The 18,343-nt window shown below is 49.0% G+C and overlaps 1 protein-coding gene across 3 annotated transcripts; it reads left to right on the forward strand.

The window, feature by feature from the left end:
* Window positions 1-1,971: 1,971 nt before the first annotated feature.
* On the forward strand, window positions 1,972-10,553 carry LOC308580745 (zinc finger protein 174-like). Of its 3 annotated transcripts, none has more exons than XM_081182870.1 (5): window positions 1,972-2,425; window positions 4,280-5,247; window positions 7,061-7,220; window positions 8,238-8,345; window positions 9,278-10,553. In XM_081182870.1, exons 2-5 carry the CDS (start codon window positions 4,447-4,449, stop codon window positions 9,769-9,771), a joined length of 1,563 nt encoding a protein of 520 aa, XP_081038996.1. In that variant the 5' UTR covers window positions 1,972-2,425; window positions 4,280-4,446; the 3' UTR covers window positions 9,772-10,553. The 3 variants fall into 3 exon arrangements, with proteins under 3 accessions (XP_081038996.1, XP_081038995.1, XP_081038997.1); XM_081182869.1 differs by having other exon boundaries at window positions 1,973-2,425; window positions 8,235-8,345; XM_081182871.1 differs by having other exon boundaries at window positions 1,974-2,425; window positions 7,085-7,220; window positions 8,235-8,345.
* Window positions 10,554-18,343: the final 7,790 nt, after the last annotated feature.

The raw sequence follows: 18,343 nt of genomic DNA on the forward strand, positions 1-18,343 counted from the left end.
GCTATAAGCAGAAATAAAGGAGACAGAAAGGGCAGGAAAATCAGTTCGGAAGGCAGTAACTTAGGCACACTAATTCCAATGGGTCTACTCTTAAGTAGAAGTTAGTTGGCTGCCACCCAGTACAGTTGCCAACTTTTTTTGGCTGGAGACTGCCCCAGTGCCATTGACATTTTAGGCATTGGCTGCATACCTTTAAAACACCATGATATGGATTTTTTAAAAGAAACATTTTTTTCCCCATTTTTAAAACAATATTATGATACATTCTCATCGGACCTCCCCCCCCCCCCCGTTTTCCAATTTTCCCGTTTTCCAATCCATTTTATCTCATTTTTTACCTTAACTCACATTATCTGTGTTGCAACAATCCCACCAACATTTTTAAGTACAGTGGTGCCTCGCAAGACGAAAATAATCCGTTCCGCGAGTCTCTTTGTCTAGCGGTTTTTTCGTCTTGCGAAGCAACCCTATTAGCGGATTAGCGCTATTAGCGGTTTAGCGGCTATTAAAGGCTTAGCGGCTAAAAGGCTATTAGTGGCTTAGCGGTTTAGAAAAAGGGGGGGAAAGCGAAAAAAATCGCAAGACTCGCAAGACATTTTTGTCTTGCGAAGCAAGCCCATAGGGAAATTCGTCTTGCGAAGCGCATCGAAAAATGGAAAACCCTTTCGTCTAGCGGGTTTTTTGTCTTGCGAGGCATTCGTCTTGCAGGGCACCACTGTATACACAGTGGTCTTTAAGATATTCTACAAACTTTTTCCACTCTTGACTGGATTTCTTGTCATCTTGATGCCTGATCCTGACGGTCATCTTTGCCATTTCGGCATAGTCCATCATCTTGGTTACATGATACTGTTTTAAACTGTCCTGCATTGCAGGGGGTTGGAATAGATGGCCCTCGGGGTTCCCTCCCAACTCCACAAAACTATGATTCCATATTGCAGCTTCTTCCCCCAAAAACATGGGAGCTGTGGTTTGCTAAGGGAGCTGTTAGCAAACCTCTGTTCCCTTCCTGGAGCTACATGGCTGCTTAAAACAGTATGATGCTGCTTTAAATATGTAGTGCAGGTTATATTTACTGAAAATGTGCATACTTTCCTTATCCATTGTTTCTAAGAAGTTATGTTGGTCGAATCTGTATTTTGCTATACTGAAAACTAATAGAAATATTTGGACAATATACAGTGGTATCGCGGGATGCAAACGGGATCCATTCCGGAGCCCCATTGCATCCTGAAGCGAACACAACCCACGTCCACACATGCATGGGCTGCATTCCGCCGCTTCCGTGCATGTGCGTGATGTCATTTTTGACAGCACATGCGCGTGCAGCGAAACCTGGAAGTAACGCGCTCCGTTACTTCCGGGTCGCCGTGGAGCGCAACCTGAAAATACTTAACTTGAAGCACATTTATCCCGAGGCATAACTGTATATATCTTTTCCTATTATATTATATTATATTCAGTGCTTTTTTCTGGGGGGACACAGGGGTACGCACACCCCTAAACATTTTGTGAATCTAATGGGAGAAGAAACTTTAAAATTTCAAAAATTTAGTTTATTCTCTAGCACGGGGAACCATCAGTTCCATTGCTACCCCTGATGGGAGCCTCATTTAGGTGCTTCCTCACTCTCAGACTGAATGAGAGTACTCCTAAATTTTTAATTTTTTTAGAAAATAAAGCACTATATATTTATATTTTCTCATATTATATATATATACCGGAGGTGAGCCCCCAGTCTCCCTCCAACCTGTCTCAGCACAGAGCTCCTGCTGCCTGATCTCCTTCCAACAAAGGGAATTTCTATTTTTGCACTCTCTTCCCCCCTCCTAACCCCTATTTCCAACCCCCCCCCCCTCTGCCCTACCTATTGGATTTGCTCATAGCTTTGAAGCAGGGGGAGGGAGGGGAGGTGATGTCATTTCCTGCTAGGCCCGCAATGCATCCTGGGACTTGTAGTACAGTTCCTTGTTGCTGTGAACTACCATTCCCAAGGAAGCTGTTGCAAAGTGCCTGCTTCGGACGTCCCCTTTTAAAGCGGCCGCGGCTATTTTAATAACGATAATGGTTATTCATTTTTTTTTTTAAGCCAATGCACAAGGCGAGGGAAAGAGAGAGGAGGGTGCAGACCAGGGATTTGGAAGAGAGGAGCTGAGCGGGCGCCTCGCTCGGGCTGCAGAAAGTCACGCACTCCTGGCAGCAGTTTTTGCAGGGCGTTTTCTTCCGCGTAAAGCCACAAAGGATCGGGCCGCCGGGAGATCGACTGCTGGCTTTGCTCTGGAAGGGCAGCGAGACGCATCTCCGGGGTCCGTGCCGGGAGAAATAAGGAATTTATATTCACTTTCCTCCCCCAAGACACGTTGTTGCTTTGGGGTCTGGGGATCCCTCCTTGCGGGGAGGAAGGAGCACGTGGCTTTGGATCTGAGTGAGTCCAGAAGGGGTCGATCCTGCACGTCTAGGAGAACCAGGAACAGGCGGGGGTGGGGGTGGGATGGCTGAAGGGCAATATGGGAGATATATATATATATATATATATATATATATATATATATATATATAAAATTTATAAACCACCTTTTATCTTCCAAAGCTCAAGGTGGTCTCCGTGGTTCTCCTCTTCCCCATTTCATCCTCACAACAACCCTGCGAGGTAGGTTAGGCTGAGAGGCAACGACTGGCCCAAGGTCACCCAGTGAGCCGCATGGCTGAGTGGGGATTCGAACCCAGCTCTCCCAGGTCCTAGTCCAGCACTCTAACCATTACACCACACGGGCTTCGCTGTGTCTCGAAGCTGAAATCCCAGGGTGGCAGAACTGGAGGAGAGGACCAGAGTTTGAATCCCTACTCAGCCTTGAAGCTACCTAAGTTACCTTGGGCCAGTCGCTCGGGTGCCTTGAATGATGGTTCTGGTGAGTGGGCGACACTGGCCTCCATCCCTCTTCCTTCCTTCCTTCCTTCCTTCCTTCCTTCCTTCCTTCCTTCCTCCCTCTCCCTCGTCTGATGCCCTCTCGCATCTCTGCCTCCCAAAAGCTTGCACAGTTTTTTGCTGCAGCAGCCCTGGCTACAAGCTCTGCAGGCAAATGGTGCCTCTGGGGCTGGCCGGGGGGGGGTGCTTCTCAGGCCCCTGTGGGGCAGTGTGAGGAGGCACCTCTCTTTGGGGCAGTGGGGGCAGCTCAGAGACCAAGGGCGGCGGCGGCGGCTGCCCAGAGGACCCCCAAGGAGAGGGGAGAGGAGAGGAGGCTGAGGGAATACTCCACAATGGAGGGAGTTTGAAAAGGGATGAGGGGCTGCAAGCAAGGGGAGATATAACTGGGCTCCTGAGCCCCACAGGGGTGCCACAGAAAAAGAATGTAGTTGGTCAAGGGAGCCGTGGACCCAAAAAGGTTGCAAACCCCAGAGGAAAAGTCAGCTAGGAGCTGTGTAAACATACAACCAAACTGTAGCAGGTAGAGCATGGGACTCTTGATCTCCGGGTCATGTGTTCAAGTCCCTTGTTGAGCAAAAGATTCCTGAATAGCAGGGGATTGAACTAGATGACCCTCGCAATTCTGTGATTCTGTATTTGCTGGGAGCGAAGCCCCACCGTGTTCAATGGATTCTGTTCTCTAGTAAAAACCTAGGAAGCTGTCTTATACTGAGCACATCTGGCTCAATATTGGCAACACGGACTAGCATCAGTTCTCTGTTGTTTCAGGCAGGGAGCCTGTCCCAGATCTGCCTGGAGTTGCCAGGATTTGAACCTGGGACCCTTTGAAGCAGGACCGTTGAACTACAGGCCTCCCTCAATCCTCGAGCTCAGTATCAGTGTTGTACGGGCACAGGGGTGACTTGCTTCATATTGTGCATAGTCTCTTCCTTTTTTTAACATATCATTTTCAACAGTAATTAAACATACTTTTACATCTTATTCAAATTTTTGACTTCCATCAATCCTGTCTGAAAATTTTTCACTCTAATCTCTCAGTATGCATTTCCTATCTTCCCTATTACATTTCAAACTCATAACCAATATCTCTTTTTCTACTTTGTAACACTTCGTATATTTCTCCTTACAAAACTTCTTGTAGTCCTACTAGCGTAATTTGTTGATTACAGTTGCTCTTCATATAATTCATATACTTCTTCCAATCTTCTGTAAATCTCTGGTCCCGCAGGTTTCGAATCCTTCCCGTTGTTCTGTCCAATTCTGCATAGTCCATTAATTTCGTCTGCCGTTCTTCTTTCGTCGGAAGTGCATAGTCTTCCAATCCTAATTCACCCCCTTTTTATTTCCCCGCAGGGAGAAATCTCCTGAGCTCTGCAGCTCAGCCTGGCCCAATTGTGAGCAAAGAAAGTCGGATGTTGGATGCTGAGTGGTCCATCGGCAGAGCATCATTCGCGACCGGCGCTTGGGAGATTGCACCTCGGAGCTAGGTGAAGTTAGTTCCTTGCAAGAGAGAAAACAGCATGGCTGCCGACCAGGGACTCAAGTCGGGATTTGGCCTCCGGATTGCACCCGCTCTGGAACTCCCCAGGAACAAAGCGGGAGGTCAGGATCCGGCCTCCCCCGGAGCAGGAATTGGGAAGCCACCACGTGTGCTTCAGGCTGGAAGCATTTGGGGCTTCCTCCACAAAATCCCAGCGGACCAGGTGAAACCGGAACCAGGAGAGGCCACCCTCCAGCGCTGGGAAACCCAGTGGCAGGAGTTCCTGAGGAAAATCGAGTCTCATCCTTCCTCGGCCTGGGGGCTCCCACAGTTACCAGAGGAGCCCACGCCCTGGGAGGACACGGAGGGGTTTTTGGCCTCCTTTGAGCAAGTGGCCGAAGCCTGCCGGTGGCCCCGGGACGAGTGGGTGGCCCGCCTCCAGCCGGCCCTCAGCGGAGAAGCCGAGTGGGCCTTTCGAAGCCTGGAGGCCGGAGACAGAGAGGATTATGGGAAAGTGAAGGTGGCCATCTTGCGCGGGGACACCATGAGCAGGGAGGAGCAGCGCCAGCGCTTCCGGCGCTTCTGCTACCAGGAGGCCGAGGGGCCGCGAGGGGCCTACGGCCAACTCCAAAAACTTTGCCAGGGGTGGCTGAAGGTCAAGAGGCGCTCGAAGGAGCAGATCCTGGAGCTGCTGGTCCTGGAGCAGTTCCTGACCATCCTGCCGCCGGAGATGCAGAGCTGGGTCAGGGGACAGGACCCGGAAAGCTGCTCGCAGGCGGTGGCCCTGGCCGAGGACTTCCTGCAGGTGCAACGAGCGGCCTCTCGGAGCCAGGAGCAGCAGGTGAGGCGTGGCATGTGGCCCCTGGCAGTCTTGGGGTAGGAGAGGAACCGAGCGCATGTTGGAGCCAGTGGGGGTATGTGCTATTATGCTCAGGTTCCCGCTTGTGGCCTTCGCATGGGGCATCTGGTTGGCTACTGCGAGAACAGGATGGTGGAGGAGACACGCTGCTTCTTACGACCTTCACACCATTGTGTGCATCTCAGAAGATGCTAAAAGGGGAGGGTTTGCACATGGGGCAGGCAAAATCCTAAAACCCTTGAATCTGCTGGTGTCTTCTTCTTGTGCTTTAGTGGTACTGTTTTGCCTGGGAGAGGATCAGCCCCCCAGAATTGTAGAGTTGGAAGGGACCCTGAGGGTCATCTAGTCCAACCCCCTGCAATGCAGGAATGTTTCTCGAACCCGCAACCCTGAGATTAAGAGTTGTGCTCTACCATCTGAACTGTCTTGAGCCCTGTTCTGTAAGCCACCCAGTGTGGTTGGGGAAACCCAGCCAGATGGGCAGGGTATAAATAATAAAAATAATAATATAAAAAATAAATAATAATAATAATAATATTATTATTATTATTAAATATTAGGGGTATTTGAGCACACACTCACTCCTTTTCACTATTGGATGCCCTTCTTTTTTAAAAAACAAACAAATTTTGTTTCTATTGATTTTTTGCATAACATAATGCAAGTGATGAATCAGAAACACAGAAATGCAAGCCAAATTAATTGTAACACAGCCAAATAAAGCAGAGTGGGTCTCATTTGGTTTGCTAGGTAGACACGAATGGAGCTGGGACCCAGCAATTCCAAAACTCCTGCCACCCGGGGAACACTCTGGAGAGACAACTTAGACTGAGAAAAAGGACAGAATGTTAAATTCTGCCACCATTTTCGTCATTTAAAAAAAAAAATCAGAGAAACGGCAAAAGTGATTTGCGTCACAAGCAAAAGCACGCATGCCATTGCTGTCTGTTGATGTGAGTTTTTTATGGGGCGAAATTCAAATGAACCATATAAAATACAGTGGTACCTCGGGTTACAAACGCTTCAGGTTACAGACTCCGCTAACCCGGAAGTAGTACCTCAGGTTAAGAATTTACCTCAGGGTGAGAACAGAAATCTCGTGGTGGCAGTGGGAGGCCCCATTAGCTAAAGTGGTACCTCAGGTTAAAAACAGTTTCAGGTTAAGAACTGACCTCCAGAACGAATTAAGTTCTTAACCTGAGGTACCACTGTAAATGAATTGGGAAAAGAAAGAGGGAGGAGAAAGGGTTTCTGGAGGGGGGTGTTGTGGTCTAGGTTCGAAAGCGGACAGCTTCGTGGAGAACAAGGCTATGAACAGCTACCGCAGGAGGGGAAGGTGCCATTGCCCTCGGATCCTGCCCACAAATGTCTCATGGGCGTCTGGTGGGCCACTGAGAGAAGAGGATGCTGGACTCGATGGGCAGCTGGCCTGATCTGGTTGGCCTCTTCTTGCATCCTTAAGTGAAACGAGGCCCTCCAAAAGTTTGTCAGAGTAGACGTTAAGTGTCGCAACTTCCTCTGAGTCACGGACGACGGGAAGGAAGAGGCACTGTACCGGGGCTTGCTGTGGCCCTTGCACAACCTTATAATACGGGTCAGCTTCTGAGACTGCGCTGTGTGGCAGAGACACCCTCTTAATGTAAAATCAAAGGACATTTCCCAGGCTCCTGCAACAGGTCCTCAACCACATGCCACTCTTCAGGAAGAAATTTGAAATTGGTGAGATGTGAATAGGAAAAACTGTCCGCCACCCCTAAAAAACCACAGCATGCCTTTTCTCCTTATTTGCTAAAAGGCTCCATCCTTGCTATTTTTCCAGGCTGTGGCAGAAGTGGTCGCCCCACTTCCAGCAGAAGAACAGGCTCTGTCTGGTGCCAAGGAGTTGAGGAGGCCCAAGCAGGAAGTTGATGGTGGAGCAGTTGACTCCCTCATGGACCGAGACGCCAGCCAACTGGGTAAGACTTCCTCCGTTCTTGGTTTTGCCTGGGGCTTCTCCCACTCACAGAAAGCCTGGCATCTTGGACAGGAAAACGCAGTTGGTCCAGTACGATTTATGCGATGTACAGTGGTACCTCGGGTTACAGATGCTTCAGGTTACAGACGCTTCAGGTTACAGACTCCGCTAACCCATAAATAGAACCTCAGGTTAGGAACTTTGCTTCAGGATGAGAACAGAAATCGTGCGGTGGTAGCAGGAGGCCCCATTAGCTAAAGTGGTACCTCAGGTTAAGAACAGATTCAGGTTAAGAACAAACTTCCAGAACGAATTAAGTTCTTAACCTGAGGTACCACTGTATTATTACCAGAAGCAAGTTTTTAAAATTCTGCTCTTCAGCCCTGAAATGTTCCTAGAGGGGCTTACGGCGACCGATATTAACATGGTCCCTGCCCCTCAGGCTTAGGAATCCAAAAGTCACGACACAAAAGGAAAAGAGATGGGGCAGGAGGAGGGGAAAGTGATGGCAAAAGCAGGCACCAGTTCTCAGCAAATTTCTTATAAGTGTCTTTCGGGGGATAAACGTTTTTCGGGGGGGGGGTAAATCATTATAGAGTGCTTTCTCCCCACCTGTTTCTCCTCCTCCCCAAGTGAGACTTCTGCTGGTGAAGCCCAGTGGCTGACCTCCCAGCAAACATTTTTTTGAAGTGCCTAGTTAGACTATGGAACTCTCTCCCACTGGAGTCAATGATGGCCAACCTAGATGGCTTTGAAAGAGGATGAGAAAAATTCAGGGCTGTCAGTTGCTACTAGCCACGACAACTTTGCTCTCCTTACACAGCTGGAGGCACTTCTGAGCACCAGTTCCTGGAAACCACAGGAGGGGAGATGACTCTTTTGGTCGAATCCTGCTTGTGGGTTTTCCACAGGCTTCTGGTTGGCCACTGTGGGAGCAGGATGCTCGGCTAGATGGGCCCTTGGCCTGATCCAGCAGGCTTTTCTTACGTTCAATATCGCCTCCCTTTGTCTCCAGAAGAGAACAGCACCATCGAGGGTTTTCAGCTAGGAGGTCCTCGCTCAGAAGACGTGCTTGAGATCTCGCCAGGAGGATCCCGGGAGAGCCTCTCCTTCCCAGCGGAGATTGGTGAGAAGGGGGAACCTTGAGACTGATTTGCCATAGAGCTGGGGGAACCTCACAGGAGAATGCGTTTGGCGCAAGGGGGACGTTGTAATGACGAAAGGGCCACAGCAGGGATGGGGAACATGCTGGCGGACTCCCGCTCCCATCAGCCCCTGCCAGCATGGCCTGATGGCCAGGGGTGATGGGAGTTGTAGTCCGGTGACACGCAGGGCAGTGGCTAGTGAGTTTCATTAGGGACGTTAGGGTAGAAGGCAGGGAGACCTGGTAGTGCTAAAGCAGTTCCATCAAAATATTAAAATAAACACCCCCATCAAAACAGTACAGCAGCTAGAAGCAGCTGTTAAAGAAGGAAACTCAGATCAGGAGATTGAGGAAACATTTGTCTACATAGGTATGTCCTCAAGAGCCGGTGGAATGCCAATACTGATGGCACCTCTATATATATATATATATTACAATTTAGAATGTTCATTTAAACAACCTTAAAATATCAATGACTTCCTTTCTTCCCTTTCCATGGTTCATTTTGCATAACATAAATCCCTGCATATTTTATATCAACTAAACCATTCAGTATTCCATTATTACATCCATCAAAACTGATTTACACTGTTGAATTCATCTTAATGCTGCCAACGTTTTCAAGTGCACACAATTTCCTCCCATATATTCAATAAACATCTTGTTCTTCTTGTTCTCTTATTCTCCAAGTTAGGCCCGCAAGCTGCGCATATTCCATCAGTCTAAGTTGCCATTCTTCTTCTTTGCTCGTTTTCCATTTTGGGGCTAACGAAACACGGGCCGCAGTAGCGGCATACATAAATAACCTTTTTTGACACCTCTGCCAGCAGGACTCCCCTTTCCAGGCTGGCAGCCGTTTATCTTTTCCCTATTTCCAAGATTCCCATTTGACAAAGATTTCCTCTCTGTTCCAGGAGGTGCTAGGCTGGTGCATGAACAGGGCAGGGAAGTTTTGGGGGCGCCCCCAACGAAATTGGGCCGTTGGAACGAAGAAGGAATCTGCAGCCCACAAGAGGGAGCGGAGAGGTGGGCCAAAGACCTGGCACAGGGGTGGAAGATGAACCCCACGGCTATTCCAGCCGGCGACCTTTGCCAAACGCCGGCTCCACAAAGACTGCACAAAGGAGCGGGAAGCAGACAGTGCCCTCTGTGCGGGAAAGTTTTCACGACACAATCCAGCGTCAAGAGACACCTGAGAATCCACACAGGGGAGAGGCCGTATAAATGCTCCTATTGCGGGAAAACCTTTAACCAGAGAGTAATCCTAACGAACCACGAGAAAATCCACACGGAGCGGAGATCGTCCCAAGGCTCCGATGGTGGGGAAGGCTTCAGGAAAGAAGCCAGCATCCCTGGAAATCAGAGAATATATTTGGTTACTAGTGATGATGACGCTATACCCTGCTAGGGAGGCAGCCCGTATCCCGTTTGTGGGCTTCCTATTGGTTGGCCACTGTGGCAAACAAGATGTTGGACTAGAGAGGCACCGAAGCCTAGTACGCCTTATGGCGCCACCATGAGGAGTAATGCATTTACTGCAGCGTAAGCTTTTGTGAGACTGGAATCCACCACAAAAAACCCCACAATAACTTGATTGAGCCTTTAAGGTGGCAAAATACTTCCGCCCTTGTTTTTGCAACAGCGGTTGGAGGGATGAATGTGGAAATTCTCCATTGTACAGTGGGGTAGTTTTGATAGGGTCTCGCACAGCCCCCTCTGTGCTCCTTCCAGAAAAGTGAGAGGGTGTCAGGGACCCACAGGACAATGACTGTGCACTGAGGAATGTGGGGGCTGGAGTCTGACTCGGGAGAGGGAGGACTGGTTTGTGGGGATCTGCACCAGCCAGGAGGCAAGAGTCAGAGGAAGGGGAAGTGTCAGGAGTTGGAGCATGGGATGGTTCGGGAGGAGAAAGAAGCGGGGGGCCGGGTACTTCCACACCCTTTCCTGCGTCACTGTTCCTCAGAACCAGGAGGGGATTGAAAAGAGAAGAGCAGAGGAAATTGCAGGCATAGTCTCCGCCTTCGTGCATGCAAGCAATTGGGGGAAGATACATAAACTGGTGGAGGGGAACTGGTTTTGCAACTGCTCCTTGAAATAGCTGCCTAACCATTAGACTGGGGTGCACAGGTGTCCAGAGCTGTAGAAGCGACTGTGTTAGCGTTGACAATAAATACTTAACTATCGGCTGTATACATTCCTTGGCTGGGAACTGCCATTGACAGAGGGGTTATGCCCCTTGGGACTGGTGGGGTGGACTGCAGGGAGCCTGGCAGTAGGTGGCGCCAGGGAGCCAACGACAGGCAGAGCCAACCGATTCTGGTTTTGCCCAAGGGGCGACCCCGAGACTCAGGCGGAGGAGTAAAGTTGGGGCAGGAGCCCCGTCCACCCAAATGGACCAGCATCCTCTGGGATGATCAGAGCTCGAGGACATATTCCAGCCAGGCAAAAACCCTCAAGGAGAGTTTGGCCTCTGTGCCTTAGCTGCTCCCCCCAACACCGTGGTTAGATAAATATTTTGTTGGAACATTCTCCTAAACCAGTGTTTCCCAAACTTAGGGCTCCAGCTGTTTGTGGACTACAGTTCCCATCGTCCCTGACCACTGGTCCTGCTAGCTAGGGATGATGGGAGTTGTAGTACAAGAATCAGCTGGAGCCCCAAGTTGGGGAAACACTGTCCTAAATTCTTCAATTTTGCTCGTTTCCATGCAGTAACGTCTCTGAATATCGGTTGCTAGAAACAGCAGGACGGGGGGAAGTTGCTGTGGGGCTAAGTTTCTGCTTGCAGGCTCATGTGAGAACAGGATGCCGCATTAGACGGGTCTGATCCAGCAGGCTGTTCCTGTGAGGAAACCACCCCCTAGAACAGAGATGGAGAAGCTTGGGACTGGGGGCCTCTAAGCCCCTGTATCTGACTCTTGAAGACTCTTTCTCAGGCCAGGTCCCCTCATTGGCTATTTGCAGCATCATCAAGTGTGCCGGTCTGGCCTGGGCACACCCTCGAACTCGTGACTGCACCTCTTGCTTGCCTGGAGGCAGGATCGAGGGATGGCTGGCTGTAGGAGCTGGCCTGTTCTATAGAAGAAAAATGGACATTTGTTGCTTTGCCCACTTTTGACTCTGGCCCCACCCAGCACTTGTATGAGGCCCCTGGCAGGTTGCCCGGAAAGGAATGTGGCCCTCGAGTTGGATAAAGGTTCCTCCCTTGCCCAAGAAGTAGAACTCCATACATTCTTCTCAACTAACAGGCCATGCAAGACTGTCTTCCAACCACAAAGGTCTCCCTGTTGCCTAGCCGTTCCGTTCCAATCATTTTCTTGCAATAATAATCCATTTCCCCCCACTTTCCAATGTTCTCCACTTGTGGGTAGGTCTGCAGATCTGCCAGGACGGTCAGTTTGTCGTCTGAGGTTTCTTCTTTGCTCACCAGGCCCCAGAGGGTGGGGGCAAGAGAACGGGACCTTTTCTGTATTGGCCTCTTCTGGAATGCTTTCCCTAGGGAGGCCCACCAACAGTATCATTGTTTCAGCAAGGTGTCTTTGTTTTCCTGGGCAGCACTAGTGATATGTTTGTCTTGTTTTTTAGTGTTCAACGTAGGCCCCATCTGCACAACACACGTGAAGCCGTATCGCACCACTTGAAACAGTCATGGTTCCCCCAAAGAATCCTGGGAATTGTAGTTTGCTAAGGGTGCTGAAAGATGTTTCCCTCAGTGCTACAGTTCCCAGAGTACCCCAGGAAGAGGGATTTATTTCCCCAATAAATGTTATTTAAAGTTTGAAAGAAAATATACAAAGGTTACTATCACATATCTTTTACCAAAAACTAAATAAAAACGGAAAAGAGGAAGAGAAAAAAAGAAGAGAAAAGGGGGGGGGAGAAAAAAAGGAGACCTTATTCTTCGTCTGCCAACTATATACAGAAAATTATTCAAAACATCCACTCCAAGCCCAACACACATCAATTCTATTTTCTATAAATCAATATTTCCTTCAGTGCTCAAACCGAAATTTCATAAGTTCATTTTCTTTTCCACATAAAATGTCTGTAACAAGTTTCCAATCTTTCGTAAATATCGCCGACGATTTTTCTCTGATTAAACACGTCGTCTTTGCCATCTCAACTAAGTCCAATAATTTTAACACCCAGGGTAGGTGTTAAAACCTGGGAAGAAGGATTGATTGTTAAACAGCTCTGGCCATTGTAACTCTATGAGGGGAATGGGGTCTCTTAACAATTCTCAGCACTCTTAACAAACTACATTTCCCAGGATTCTTTGGGAGTAGCCACAACTGTTTAAAGCTGTACGATGCTTTAGATCTACGGTGGCAATAGGGCCTTCGGCTGGGTGGGGCAAATTACGTCAAGGACTCACAATACTGTCTCCTAGAATATTAATGTTTATGTGGTTTTTATAATTGCATTTTTACTTTGGTTGTAAATAGTTTGGGGTTATTTGTAGCTGGAAGCGCGATGTAAATTTAATAAAACTAAGCCCACTCTATCTCCCCCTTTCTCCACCCGAGTGTTTTTTCCCTAGTGATCTCTCAGGGCTCCCAAGTCTCCCTACGACACAAGTGGGGGGAAATTTGAACCACCGGTGGGTTGGATTTGACCTGCAATTCCATGGCCCAAGTGCCATGGCCACCTGCCAGAGCAGCAGGATTTAACTCCCTGGAAAAGACCCTGATGTTGGGAAAGATGGAGGGCCAAGGAGAAGGGGACAACAGAGGACGAGATGGTTGGACAGTGTTCTCGAAGCTACTGTACCAGCATGAGTTTGACCAAATTGCAGGAGGCAGTGGAAGACAGGAGTGCCTGGCGTGCTCTGGTCCAGGGGGTCACGAAGAGTCGGACACGACTAAATGACTAAACAGCAACAACAACAATGATCAGGGTAGTGGTGAAATGCTACCCAGACCTAACCCCCAAGAGCACGATTGAAGTCTCTGCCCATCAGCCGATGATTGTTCAATCCTGCCTGCACTCTTTTGCCAACATGTTACCTGAGGATGAAGCAGACCCTTCTCCCCAATTTGATATGGTTCCAGGTTCAATCCTTGGCATCTCCAGGTTGAGCTGGGATTACCCTGTCTCAGGGGGTTGGACTGGATGATCCTTAGGGTCCCTTCCAGTTCAACAATTCTACGAAACCCTAAAGAGCATCTTTTTTGGAAAAGTGTAATGTTAAGGAGAAAGGGAGATTGGCATCTTTGGTGTAAATGCTATTTTGGGGGTAACTTCTTGTAACCTGCCCTGCGCACTCGAGAGTCTTTGGTTATAGTGTGTCATATATAGTGTGAGGAACTCCCTGGTCCTGAATGGGATAACTGTGCCCCTGAAGGACCAGGTGTGCAGCCTGGGAGTAGTTTTGGACTCACATCTGTCCATGGAGTCACAGGACAGTTGTGTGTCCAGGGCAGCTGTTTACCAACTCCATCTGGTATGCAGGCTGAGACCCTACCTGCCTGCAGACTGTCTCGCCAGAGTGGTGCTAATCCAGAATGCAGCAGCCAGACTGGTGACTGGGAGCGGCTGCTGAGACCATATAAACACCGGTCTTGAAAGACCTACATTGGCTCCCAGCACGTTTCCGAGCACAATTCAAAGTGTTGGTGCTGACCTTTAAAGCCCTAAACGGCCTCGGTCCAGTATACCTGAAGGAGCGTCTCCAACTCCATCGTTCTGCCCAGACAATGAGGTCCAGCGTTGAGGACCTTTGGCAGTTCCCTTGCTGCAAGAAGCCAAATTACAGGGAACCAGGTAGAGGGCCTTCTCAGTAGTGGCACCTGCCCTGTGGAGCACCCTCCCACCAGATGTCAAAGAGAAAAACAACTACCAGACTTTTAGAAGACATCTGAAGGCAGCCATGTTTAGGGAAGCTTTTAATGTTTGATGGACTATTGTATATTTTAAAAATTTGGAAGCCGCTCAGAGTGGCTGGGGAAACCCAACCAGATGGGCAGGGTATAAATGATAAATTATTATTATTTGTTGTCTGGTTTGAGACTGAGACCCTACCTGCCCGCAGACCGTCTCGCCAGAGTGGTGCATGCTCTGGTTATCTCCCCCTTGGACTACTACAGTGCGCTCTACGTGGGGCTACCTTTGAAGGTGACCCAGAAACTACAACTAATCCCGAATGCGGCAGCCAGACTGGTGACTGGTAGAGACCACTGGGACCATATAACACTGGTCCTAAAGAATCTTCATTGGCTCCCAGTACATTTCTGAGCACAATTCAAAGTGTTGGTGCTCATCTTTAAAGCCCTAAACGGCCTCAGCCCAGTATACCTGAAGGAGCATCTTCATTTTCGAAAGGTTCAGCCCGCCATCTTGATTCAAAATGGCGTCCAATGGTATCCATACACAACACCCTGCTCTGTCCTTTCAGGAATTTTGTGCAAAATTTGGCTGTGATATCCAAATGTGTCCAGATCAGTAGAGGATAAACAACTTTCCAAAATATATAGCAGAAATAAAATATATTTTATTTATCTCCACCCCCATCGTTCACTGAGGTCCACCTCCGAGGGCCTTCTGGCAGTCCCCCCCCCCCCCTGAGAGAAGTGAAGTTACAGGGAACCAGGCAGAGGGCCTTCTCGGTAGTGGTGCCCGACCTGTAGAACGCCCTCCCGGCAGATGTCAAAGAGATAAACAACTACCTGACTTTTAGAAGACATTTTGAAGGCAGCCCTGTTTAGGGAATTTTTTAATGTTTGGTGTTTTGTTGTGTTTTTAATATTCTGTTTGGAGCCGCCCAGAGTGGATGGTGAAACCCAACTAGATGGGTGGGCTATAAATAATAAGTTTTATTTTTATTATTAATATTACAGTGGTACCTCGGGTTAAGTACTTAATTCATTCTGGAGGTCTGTACTTAACCTGAAACTGTTCTTAACCTGAAGCACCACTTTAGCTAATGGGGCCTCCTGCTGCTGCCGCACCGCTGGAGCACGATTTCTGTTCTCATCCTGAAGCAAAGTTCTTAACCTGAGGTACTACTACTGGGTCTGTAACCTGAGTCTGTAACCTGAAGCGTATGTAACCCGAGGTACCACTGTAGTCATACCTCAGGATAAATACGCTTCAGGTTGAGCACTTTCAGGTTGCGCTCCACGGCGACCCGGAAGTAACGGAGCATGTTACTTCCAGGTTTCGCTGCTCGCACATGCGCAGACGGTAAAAACATGCCCAGAGCTGGGCATGTTTAGCCTGGAGAAGAGGAGGTTAAGGGGTGATATGATAGCCATGTTCAAATATATAAAAGGATGTCACATAGAGGAGGGAGAAAGGTTGTTTTCTGCTGCTCCAGAGAAGCGGACACGGAGCAATGGATCCAAACTACAAGAAAGAAGATTCCACCTAAACATTAGGAAGAACTTCCTGACAGTAAGAGCTGTTCGACAGTGGAATTTGCTGCCAAGGAGTGTGGTGGAGTCTCTTTCTTTGGAGGTCTTTAAGCAGAGGCTTGACAACCATATGTCAGGAGTGCTCTGATGGTGTTTCCTGCTTGGCAGGGGGTTGGACTCGATGGCCCTTGTGGTCTCTTCCAACTCTATGATTCTATGATTCTACGTGCATGCGCAGAAGCGGCGAAACACGACACGTGCAGTTGCGTCTTACGTTCTGTTCGGGATGCGAACGGGGCTCTGGAACGGATCCCGTTCGCATCCTGAGGTACCACTGTATTATTTCTCATTGAAACCTGCCCTGCGCACTTGAGATCCTTTGGTTAAACCCTGACATATGAATGGGGCAAAAAAAAAACTGGCATGGGGTGATAATATAGGAATCAGCCAAATGCAGGCTAAGACCATTGGCCTATCTAGCACAGTATGGCCTGCACTGACTGGCAGCAGCTCTCCATGGTTTCAGTCTCTCCTAACCCTAAGCGAAGATGCCGGGCACTGAACACAGGGCCTTCTGCATGCAAAGCAGGTGAGACATCATACAGTTCAGCCCGTCTCTATCTCCACACTCTAGGCTGCCACTGGATGAAGACGCAGGTTTCGCAATGTCATGAACTTACTTGGAAAATAAGTACAACCCAGGTGGTTAGGAAAGCCCAACAGAGACTCCATCTCCTCAGAGTATTGCAGAAGAACGATGTCAATCAACACTTGATGATCTCTTTCTACCGGTCAACAATAGAAAGTGTCCTTTCATATTGCATCACGGTGTAGTATGCTGGTTTGACATCAACTGATAGGAAGTGCCTACGGAGGGTGGTGAATACAGCACAAGATATTATGGGCTGTCCCATGAATCCGCTGGATGAAATAGTGGAAGAATAGCCTCAGGAGAGTGAGGAAAATTCTCAGGGATGATTCACACCCTGACCGGCACTTTCTTGATCTCCTGCCCTCAGGCAGAAGATATACAGTGGTACCCCGCAAGACTAATGCCTCGCAAGACGGAAAACTTGCTAGACGAAAGAGTTTTCCGTTTTGGAGGTGCTTCGCAAAACGAATCTCCTATGGGCTTGCTTCACAAGACGAAAATGTCTTGCGAGTTCCTGCTGGTTCCCCCCCCCTTTCCCTCCTCTTTTTCTAAGCCGCTAAGCCGCTTATCAGCTGATCCGATCAGCAGATAAGCCGCTAAAAGCCGCTAATAGCGCTAAGCCGCTTATCAGCTGATACGATCAGCAGATAAGCCGTTAATAGCGCTAAGCCGCTTATCAGCTGATCCGATCAGATAAGCCTCTAAAAGCCGCTAATAGCGCTAATCTGCTAATCCTTCAATGGGCTTGCTTCGCAAGACGGAAAAAACCGCTAGACGAAGAGAATCACAGAACGGATTCTTTTCGTCTTGCGAGGCACCACTGTAGAAGCATGATTAGTCACATCAACAGGGTAAAGAACAGCTTCTATCCGTGGGCTGTGAGGCTGCTGAATGAAAAGATAACAACAGGGCAACTGACTCTTGGGTTTGGTGGGTGTGCGTCAGTAAACGAGGGGAATTAAGACTAAGAGAGCTGAGTGGGGGGTGCTCGTGTAATCTCACTGTATACAAGTTGTACAAGTGACAATAAAGTATTTCAATTTCAATATCAAGTAGATAAATAGGTACTGCTTTATAGTGGGAAGGTAAATGGTGTTTCCGTGTGCGGCACTGGTGCTGGCTCACCAGTGCAGCTTCATCACGCTGGCCACGTGACCCGGAAGTGTCTTCGGACGGCGCCGGCTCCCGGCCTCTTGAGTGAGATGGGCGCACAGCCCTAGAGTCTGTCAAGACTGGCCTGTACGGGCAGGGGTACCTTTACCTTTTATCATCCCTAGACCTTTGTCGCTTTTAGCAGCGAGCTCACCTGCACAGTCCTAGCTTGAGTAACTGAACAATCTCCAGCCTTCTAAGAACGATGCATTTATTCTTAGGGCTGCTGTTTTGTAAAGGGGCCTCTATGTGCCAGGTGCTGTACAATGGAGCAAAAGAGAGAAGTCGATCTCCTGCCCGCAGCCTTACATTCTAAGAGAAAGAAGGGCATGCTGGGGAGGAACGGACAGGAGGCAAAGACGGGTCCTGCCTGGGAAAGCTAGCAATGGGTATCTGAGAAGGCTGGATCGGGAGGAGATGCAGAATTTCAGGTAAAGGTAAAGGGACCCCTGACCATTAGGTCCAGTCGTGGCCGACTCTGGGGTTGCGGCGCTCATCTCACTTTATTGGCCGAGGGAGCTGGCGTACAGCTTCTGGGTCATGTGGCCAGCATGACTAAGCCGCTTCTGGCAAACCAGAGCAGCACATGGAAACGCCGTTTACCTTCCCGCCAGAGTGGTACCTATTTATCTACTTGCACTTTGATGTGCTTTTGAACTGCTAGGTTGGCAGGAGCAGGGACCGAGCAATGGGAGCTCACCCCGTCGTGGGGATTTGAACTGCCAACCTTCTGATTGGCAAGCCCTAGGCTCTGTGGTTTAACCCACAGCGCCACCCTAGAATTCCAGGAAGAGGAAGCAAAACAGAGAACAGGAGACTGAGATATT

This window comes from Podarcis bocagei, assembly GCF_964188305.1.
Source record: "Podarcis bocagei genome assembly, chromosome: 2".
Lineage (NCBI taxonomy): Eukaryota > Metazoa > Chordata > Lepidosauria > Squamata > Lacertidae > Podarcis > Podarcis bocagei.